General features: G+C 61.0%; 2 protein-coding genes across 2 annotated transcripts; both read left to right on the forward strand.

The window, feature by feature from the left end:
* Positions 1–246: 246 nt before the first annotated feature.
* On the forward strand, positions 247–2,103 carry LSCM1_04681 (uncharacterized protein; the record flags this gene model as incomplete). Its single annotated transcript, XM_067322178.1, has 1 exon — positions 247–2,103. One exon carries the CDS (start codon positions 247–249, stop codon positions 2,101–2,103), a length of 1,857 nt encoding a protein of 618 aa, XP_067178975.1.
* Positions 2,104–6,176: 4,073 nt separating this feature from the next.
* On the forward strand, positions 6,177–8,972 carry LSCM1_04682 (uncharacterized protein; the record flags this gene model as incomplete). The annotated part of the gene is made up of 1 exon (XM_067322179.1): positions 6,177–8,972. The coding sequence occupies one exon, from the start codon at positions 6,177–6,179 to the stop codon at positions 8,970–8,972; it is 2,796 nt and encodes a 931-aa protein (XP_067178976.1).
* Between the last annotated feature and the right edge of the window lie 867 nt (positions 8,973–9,839).

Here is a 9,839-nt window from a genome sequence, read left to right on the forward strand (position 1 = left end):
GCGTGCGTGTGTCTGTGACTTTCTCTGTCTGAGGGCCGTAGAAGCACGAGAGGCAGGGGCGCATGCTGCATACGGCCCGCCATGTGGAGGCACAGTTCTCGTCGTTGGTCTAGCGGTCGTCGAGTATGCCCTTCATTCGGCGCACCAGTACCGGGGGCGTTGCATAGTCTGCGCCACATGGTGCACTCGCTGGCGCTCGAGCGGAGCCGTAGTGAGGTGAGGGCCGTGACACGACTACCTCGTGGCATGACCCCGTTTCAGTCACCTCGCGCGGCCGACTCTCGGTCAGACGGCGGCGGCCGCCTCTGCCGCGACTTTGTCCCCCCCGATGCCACCGGAGGTGCGCCGTCATCTTCCCCCCAGCCAAAGGAGCAGCTGCCTCCGTGGCCAGTTGACGCCTTTGAGTTTAACGCCGTCGCGGCACACGGCGGACACGACGTCCGCCGAGAGTGGGCCACGATGTCCTCCCTCTTCGACTCTGCTACGCCGGGCGTTACCGGTGACGGGAGTACCTCATCCACGCTGACGACCGCCGTCGCCGTACTTGACGCGGCGTCACCCTTGCCTACCTCCACGTCTGGGCCAACACCAAAGCGGCCCGTCGTCACTCTCCGCACGATTCGGCAGCTGAAGACGGTGGAAGAGACGGCGGAGGCGCAGATAGCCCTGCGTGGTGGCGGGTGGGTGTGCACGGAGTGCTGGTCGATCGTGCATGCGGACGGCCGTGACAGCACCCGTAGCGGTGCGTCGTGCAGCGCTCCCCTCTCTTCCCTCCCGCGCACCATCTGCTCCGCGTGCCACACACTACGCCACGACGCACAGACGTGGCCGTACATTGCGTCTCTGCGCCTGCGATCCGACCTGTGGCAATGCAGATGGTGTGGAGAGGCGAACGCGGATGCCGCCGTGAGGTGTCGCTGCTGCACTGAAGAGCGCGCCGCACGCACTGACGATGGTGACGATAAGCAAAAAAAGGCTTTGGTGCGGTTGTCGATTGCCGATGAGGTCGACTCGTGCCCTATCGGGCACGTCGTCGTCACCCGCAACCGAACGACGCGCTGGCGCTGCGGGGCCTGCCGGGAGATCAATTCGCTTCAGATGTCGGTGTGCCGCAACTGCGCACGTGAGCGGTTCGCCCTCACGGTAAGCTGCCCCACATGTGATGCCCCGCGTGTCTTGTCGAACACGTTGGTGTTTGGCGGTGCGAGTGAGGCACGTGCTTCACGAGAGGCCGTCCATCACCCAGCGCTGGAGACAATATCCTCGTCATCTGCCAGCGCTGCTGGTGCTGCGAGAGACGTCCATGTGGCGCCCCCAAACGCTTCTTCCGCCGCCCCCTTCGCCTTTCCTGCGCGCGTCTTCGGTCCCGAAAATTGCTATACGCCAAACTCGACGCAGCTCAACTGTCTGCAGTGTCGCAGTCCCCTCCATGGCGGCCGCGTAACTGCCGTAAGTGCAACGGTGTCATGGTGGTGCGCCTGCGGCGTTGTGAACGCAGTTGCGGCGTACACCTGCCTTCGTTGTCGTCTGCCGCGCGCTGTGGAGTGTCCCGAGAAGTTACGCGCACTACTTCGGAGCGCTGTCGCGGAGGGTGCGTCAGCGTCACCGCCGCTGACGGAGCACAGAGGTGGCGTTGCATCTCATCGTGCACCAACGTCACCGGCGTGGGACTTCAGGTCTTGCACGAACTGGATGTGCTACTGCTGCTGTGGTGTGAACACTGCTTCGCACCAAGTGGTTACAGCGGTTAACGCATCCCTTTCCTCGGGCACGACCTCCGCTGAGAGCACGAAGCGCAGCCGCCGGCTGAGTGTGCGTCATGGCGATGGAGCGTGCCGCCACTGTGGTGCCCCGTGGCATCACCAACTTGTGCAAGGGGGCAACTCTTGGCGCTGCGCGTGCCACGCACTGAACTCGCGCACCGATGCCCTCTGCACAAGCTGCGGACTGCCAGCGCTGAATGGTGTTGCGCCGGACATTCTCTCCTCCTGGTCCAAAGGGGACTGGCGATGTCCGTCGTGTGGCAGTCTCTGCTACAGAAGCCGGCAGCAGTGCTCATGCGGCGCCACGCGCGCATCAGCACGGCTCAGCAGCGAGGTGTGATGTCGCAGGTTCGTGCTCGAGGGCGCAGCCGCGTGTGGGGGGAGGGAGGGGGGCCTCTGGTGGCCATGGCAATTGTTGCGCACATAAGTCGCCACCATCTTTGCAGGAATACGAGGCTCTCTGCCGTGAGAACTCGAGGTGCCTAAAGCCAGTCGAGTCACGCATGTTGCGGTCCACACGCGCACACATCTGTACGTCTCTTTGCCGCCCACGTCAGGGACGAAGTTTGATGTGCGCCTCCCACTCTCTCTCTGTCTTGGGCATTGCGGCACTCTTTCCTCTCTCCTCTATGGCGAGGAGGCCGTCGCCTGGCCTCACCGTCGTGTCGGTCAGCTCCAATCCGTCCCACGCAGAGGCCCGCCACCACTCGGCGTCTGTCGCCGGGCGAAACGTGAAGGGTAAGGGGCAGAGCGGACTTTGCCCTTTCGCCGATGTCGTTTGAAGGAACGGCGGCCATTTCGGACGAGTGGAGTGCGCCAGTCGGCGTTCCGTTGCGCGGCGGCGCTCGACCGGGTGGAGCAGTCGGGTGGCAGTGGACTCAACGGGGCAAAAAAGAAAAATGGGATGGGGCCCCTCTCCTCGTCATCTCTTTCACTTTCTTCGTCCTGCTCGATCTCTTTATCCTCTGCTCTGCACACACACACACACACACACACACACGCACGCTGTCGGTAGACACAGACACTCTCCCTCCTCTTACGTTGGCGGGTGGGCCCAGCAACCAAACAAGCAGGAAGGCGATCTGAGGTACCCTCAGGAGAGGGGCAGCCGGGCAGTAGTCGCGCGTAGAAAAGTCATCGACGAGCCCTCGGCACTCTCTGTCTCTCCTTTGTGTGAGCGCTGTGCCCTTTCACGCCTGCGAAGCACATTTGGCTCTCGCACATCTCCCACCACGCAGAAGTTACTGGAGGGGGAAGGGCAGCGCGGCTCAGAGAAACAGAGTCAGAGAGATACACACACACACACACACAGACAGAAGGGGAGGGGCTCAGGGCGAGATCTTTGCTTGGACATACGAACAAATTCAACACGTACACCCGCCCGTTCGTGTACTCCCCGTGCTGACGTGCCCGTAGACGGATAGCCATCTCCGTGAGGCCTCTGCCCGCTCATTACGCCCACTCTTTCTCCTCCCCCTCGCACTCGCTTGCATCAATCGGGGCGCACATATACAAATATATAAATATATAAATAAAATATATATTTATATATTTAGTCACTCGCGCCTTCTTTAATTGGTGAGGCTTCGATCGCTTATTGCTCGACCCGGCCCTTCGTTGTCGCACCGTCCCTCATACCTTCCCACTACCACCACACCTCCTCTCTCTCTCTGTGCCTGAGTTTTACGACGCGGGCACTGGTGAGCGCCGTCGTCTGATCGACCTCCCCTACCCTCTTTTCTCTTTCGTCGTCAGTCACAGCCGCCACCCCCTCTCCGCTTCTTGCCTTTCACCCTTCCCTGCCTCCCACCTCCACACCAGAACTGACTCGCCTCCTCCTCCCCCCCTCGCAGACGCTTCGCTTTGTTTCCATACGTAGGCGGTTCCCTATCGTCTCTTTTTGTTCGTTGATACCCTGGTGCGTGATCGTCTACCTCCGCGCGCGCGTGTGTGTGTGTGGTCGCGATTTCTTCACGCTTGTTGCTACCGTAACCCCCGCTTCCCCCCCGTCACCGACGTACACCCTCTCGCTTTCCTCGTCGCCGCCGTTTACCTTTTATTCTTTCCCCAGCACTTGACAGTCACGCGCTGTTCCCTGCCCTTTCCTGGACTGGGGCCTTACTAAAACGGTTTTCTTCGAAGAGTGTCGACTCCTGCTTGGCACTTCAGTTGCTTGTGTGCGTGCCTTTGCCCATTTTTTCTTGTACTGTGCTGTGCGGCGGCCCCCGGTGTTGCTGCAGGCACTTATTCTTTTCCTTTTCCCCTCTCTCCCCCTGTTTTTGATCTTCCACGTCGTGCGCACTTTGGCGTGTGAAGTCGTTTGGCTTGTGAGGTCTTCTTACAACACCTCCAACGGTCACAACCACCACCGCGACGACGCCGACGCCCAATCGGTAACGCCACTGCTCTCCACATACTTGTACATACGCGCTTCATTCCGCTGCTCTTCTCCTGTGTTTGGTTGATGACTGTTTACGCGCGTGTGTATGTGTATGTGTACGTGTGCGTGTGTATTTTCTCGATTTTCACTCTGTGTACGATCTCTTTTGTCCTCGCGCTCTGTGCTCGCGTGCGTGTGCGTGTCCGCTTCTTGGCGGTGCGCGGGGGTGTCTCCTCGATTTGTTCGATTTTGGTCCTGCGCGACTAGTGTTGCTCTTCGTCATCTATGGCCTCGCGCGCACCTCCTCCCCCCTCCCTCCCGAAAAAAAAAGTCTGCTGCCCTCTTATCGTTTGCTGAAGTACAGCCGCATCGCCGCCTCCTCCCCTCTCCTCTCTCTTTTTATTTACTGAGTTTCTTTTTTTTCTTCTGCTTCCGTTTGCTCGCGGATTGCACGCCAACCGCCATTTTCGGGTGAAGTAAAGGGGAGGAGGAGGGTACGACAGACAGAACAGGAGGGCGTAGGCGAGCTGGGGAGCTGATACTCTTCCATGCGATTTCTGTGTGAAGGGTTCCTCTTCTGCTGCGTTGTACTTGCTCTTCCCCCCCTCCCTCCAAGAGATCGCCTGGCGTCGGATCTAACGTATCTTTGCCCGTGACTCTGTCCCTCCCCTCTCCCACCCGCTGTGTCTTTGCCTCTCATCATCATTGCAGCCGCCTTTTCTTTCTTTTTTTGTATTAGTGTTACCGCCTTCATTATTTCGTGTACTCTCCTCTCCCTCCCCTTTCCTCTATCCGCCCCTGTCCACGGGTCTGCCGGGAGTGCGTCCACCTCCCCACCCCCAGTGCACACAGGCCGAGACACGCTTGCCGATTCTTTCTCTGCTTCTTCCCCAAGAGGGGAGGCTCCTCTGCCGCACGCAGACGTGCTTCGCTCATCTCCCCCGCACTCTCCCCCCTCCCTTCCCCTTCAGTCGCCTGTGGGACTGTGCACCGGTGCACGCCACTTTTCCTGCTAATCATCATCACCCCCTTCTTGGTTCCACCCACCTCTTGCGCCCATTGAGGGACGCCAGTTTCACTCCCCACGTCATAGCGGCCGTGCTTTCGCGTAGCGACACGGACTCGTGCTGTTGACAGGCACCACAGATCCTCGCCGTCGGCCCCCTCCTTCAACGATCTGCTCACGTCGCGCCGCTCCGTCTGTGCCGCCATTCCGTTCTTGATTCCGATCTTCCTTGCTCCTTTGTTGTGTCTCTCGTGTCTTCCCGCCGCCCTATCCCTCGCTTCCTCTCTACCTGATCGACGCCCCCCCCTCTTCCCTCTTTCTGTATGTGCTTCGTTGCCTCTGCGCCGCCCACGGGTATATATATTTGTGCGTGTGTGTGTGTGCAGACCCCTTTGTATCCCTTTCCCCTCTCTGTTGAGAGAGAGAGAGGGAGCTGACCTTCACCTTTTCCTTAGCCGCCGCCTCATCGAGATCGATCGTCCCTGCGCGATCACCACCGCCGGCGTCCGCGTCTTTTTGTTTACGCTGATTACGTGTTTGCCTGTTATCATCGAGCTCGCACCTATCTGCGCACTTTTCGCCGTTCGTGTGCGTGCTGGGGCCTGTGCTTCGCTGCGCTGCACACTGTGATCGCTGCATGCCGCTTACACACGCTCCCCCCTCCCCTCCCCTCTCGCCTGCCGCCCTTTGGCCCGCAGTGCTACTTACGCTCCCGGAGTCTCTTCATACCGTTTCAGTTGATCCTCTCCCCGCCTCTTCCTCAGTGCTTCCCGGTGACGCGCAGACCTTTTTTGAATATATATTCCGATTCTGGCCCGTCTGCGCGTAGGCCAAGCGCAAGAGCTGACTTCGCCCCCCCCCCCCGCCTGCGCAACATTTGTCCCTCTCTCCCCGATCGGTCGTGTGCGTGCTTGCGCAGAGACAGCAGCTGCTCAAGTCAGTCAAGGAAAGGTGAATAAGAGCCGCGAGTGTACGGCTGGGGTGAGTTATACGACCTATCGGAATCTTTATCCACTCTGGGGAAGGTATGCGCGGCGACGGCTCCGGCGAGGGGCAGCCCCTGGCGGCGGAGCACGTGGAAGTCGCGGCCATCGCAGATGCGGCCGATTTGGGGTGCCCCGAGGTCTCTCGCTCCCCATCAGAATCGACGCAGGCGTTCTCATTGCCGACGCAGCAGCCAATGCCGTTGCCCGTGCCTTCCACCCCTCTCTTTGCCTCGTGGCGCACCCCGAGCGACGCGCCGCCTATTGCCAGCACGCGACCACCACGATGGCTGCGCACCTCACTGTTGGGCGCTTGCGGACGCTCTGCTGTGACCTTCGCGCCGTCGACCCGCTTTGATGAATGCCGCCAAAGCGCAAACTTGGCGGTTCGGCGGTCTGGCGGCGGATCTTACTTGCCGCTGCCGGGCCCCCTGCTGGAGTTGCCTTTGTCGTCCAGGGTCTCCTCAGCAGGGCGACTGACGGCCTCCGCGCTGCGGGCGATCGCACCACCGCAGCCCTACCTTCTGCCCAGCAGCCCACCCATACCGTCGCTACAGCGGCCCACTTCATCCACACAGATGGATGGGGTCAGGGACGTTGCGGTGGACGACTTCAGCGACACCTCATCTTCAGCTGACTCCACGTGCTCCACCAATTCGTCATCGTTGACGCTCCTCGACAGTTACACTTCTGCTGTGCGGCCGCGCCCTCCGCCCTCACTGGCGCTCGACTGTACCCTTCCCCGCGTGACGCTGCGAGCGGCGTCGGAACACATGCGCCCCTTCACCGCGCTCTCTCTGGCGGATAGGCTCGACATCTCTGCTGTTGCCGCCGGTAGCGCCGCTACAGACGCAACAGCGTCTTCGCCCACGGACACCGGCAACGCGACCTTCACCTTACTCGAGCCAGAGGTGAAGCGCATGACGACCACGACGCATGGCTTCGCTGTGACTGCTGGATTCTTCAGCGAGTGGCGCCACGCGGACAGCGCGGCGACAGAAAGGGTGGGTGGTGCTGTCGCTGGCTGCCGTGACAGGATACGGACGACGCGCCCGAAGGACGAGCCATACATGGCGACTGTGAGGGTGACATCGCTGCTGCTCGAGAGCCTCTCGCTTCCGTCCACCCCAGAGGTGAGCCCCTCCACGGGGCTACCTAGACTGCCGCCGTCGCCGCCGATCTCACCCAAGCGGGTGAACCCGCGAGCGGGACTGCTGGTGCCCGACACACCCGGCAAACAGCTCCACGAACCTCTTCTCGATGACGCCTTCCTCAGTGGCAATGCGGAGATGGTTGTGAGCGCCGCGGCAGAGGGTGCAACCCCGCGGCAATTCAACTCTTCGTCTATCGCCATTCTCGCACGCTCACAAGGGGGCGGCGAGGGGCTTCACGAGGCTACCCGAACGATGGCTAGCTGCTCCAGCACGGCAGGAGCGATGGCATCAACACCGGGGATCAGAGTAGCGCCTTATCTTTACGACCGCGGCGGCGCTGACATCGACGCACATGAAGCGAGGACGACCGCATCGCTGCATGCGTCCTTCCTTACTACTGCCGCTGACAGGAGTAGCGATGTGGGTGGTGGATGTAAAGACGCACTGGGGAGCACCTGCATCTCCGCCAGCCCTGGGAAGATCAACAAGGACAGCGCGGCGGTGGGTGTGCCTTCACCGCCATGCGCGCCGCACCACTGTCCCAAGCCTCGCTCTCCGAGCTACCAGGAGCTTTGCAGCATCACTTCTGCGGCTGCCGCAGATGCGCCGTGGCCCCCGTCGCCGAGGCCGCACCTTTTTCAGCACTCACTCGAGAGCTCGACAACGCTGGCAAAGGGCCGTCTCGCAAGCGAGGCGGATCGTTTCTCGTCCGCGTCGGACGAGTTGCCTCCAGAGCGGGGCGAAGTAACTCCGGAGAGGCCCTCGCAGCAGACTTTCCTCAGCGACGCGGTGCGACAAGAGAGTCTGCTGAAGCGCTGTGAGAATCGTGTCGCAACTTCGGCTGCCATAGTGAGCTGCATTACTCATGCCATGACGAATGCCGGTGACTGTGTCGTGGGCGGAGGTGACGGCACTGCCGTCTCCCCTTTTCTGGCGAAGCAGCGCATCCACAGTGACAGCAGTGACATCGGCGCAGAGTCACCACACATAGAAACGCCTCCAAAAGGTCCAGCAACAGCAGTCGCACCACTCCTGCCAACGTCACCAGCACCATCACGCTCGCCACTGGCAGTGCCGTGTTGGCCATCGTTTCGCCTCAGCGGTGAGGAGGACAGCGGCCGCTTCCCCCGGCGCCCTCAGCAGCAGCCCGCGACGCAGCTGACAACTCTCTTTGACGCTTTCACCACTGCCACAACGAGTCGACCTTACTTGTCTCCGTTGTCTCCGGTGACGCCGCAGTTACCGTGCCTCGGTGCACCGTTGCCTCTCGCACCGCAATCGCCGTCTGCATCCATGTTACCAGCGAAGTTGTCGTTTTCAAGCGCGCCGTTGCTGGACGCATCACCGATGTTCTGCAAGTCCCCGCACGCCTCGACGACGACGGCGGCGGCGGCGGCGCGGCAGTGTTTCTCCGAGAATAAAGGACCGCGCAGCCCTTCGCCCACAATACGGGGCGGACTCGAGCTCCTTTCTCGGCTCCCGCCGCTGAAACCGGGCGCACTGCCTGGGGCCTCGACCCTGAGCCCTCCAGAGGGGGCCGATATGACAGCTGAGCAGCTGCAGCCAGCAGAGTTCTGCAGCCTGCGCGGATGCAAGTTGCTTCCTGCTCCCTCTGTACCGGGACGCGTTGGTAATCTACGTCCTTCTGCAGCCGGGTGTCCCGCTCCTGCGCGGCACGACAGGTAGCGGAAGACTGGTCTCCTCGTCTCCGTGTGGCTGATCGAGCAGCTCCGTGCAGCGACCACCCCTGCCACGACTCAGACCTTTGTCGACATCAATGGGACCCCTCCCGGTCTCTCAGGCGCGTCTGTGAAGGTTGGGGGTGCTTGCAGTGGTGCACCTTCTCGTCTCTCTCTGAAACGAAGAGGAATACTGCCGCATCCCAAACGTCTTCCGGGCCTTTATCCTTGTCCATGCGGTGCTGCACAGTTGTGTGTGTGTGCGTCTGTGTGCCGGAGGTCTATCCGTGCTGCCATTATGTTCTCTGCACATGTGTACGCACGTCCTCGCCTTTCATCTCTGGTTGCGCTTGGTCGCCGGCACCACTCCTGCTGTCCACCCCCTTCCCTACTCCCCTTCCCCCCTTCCCCCTTCCTCGTCATTTCGTGCGCACATCTTCATTCTCAGCGCCCCGCCCTATCCTCGGATGGCTCTCGCTCTCTTTCTTCCCGTGCCACGCACCAACGCCTTTGTATTGCACGCATGCAGGTGCGCTTATGCTCGCATTATGAACCGAAAAAAGAATAAGTGAAACCGTCACGCAACATGGACGTGGCCGACTGAAAGGGGTGCTGCTCCCCCCCACTTCCTCCTACGCTCACAGACACTCCTCGCATTCGTTGTGCACATCTTCAGGGGGGGCGAAGAGGGTGAGACGAGGTGACGAGTGAGCCGACACTTGCAACCTCTCTCCCCCCATTACGGCTGTTGCTGCCGCTGCTCTCTCCACCCACTCGCCCTTTGTTTCCTCGTCTTTGTACTCGCCTTCTTGCCTCCGGACGATGGCGCGCCTGCGTGTGTGTGCGTGTGCCTGTTGATGCATACAAACGTGTC

The sequence above is a fragment of the Leishmania martiniquensis genome, chromosome 21 (genome assembly GCF_017916325.1).
Source record: "Leishmania martiniquensis isolate LSCM1 chromosome 21, whole genome shotgun sequence".
NCBI lineage: Eukaryota > Euglenozoa > Kinetoplastea > Trypanosomatida > Trypanosomatidae > Leishmania > Leishmania martiniquensis.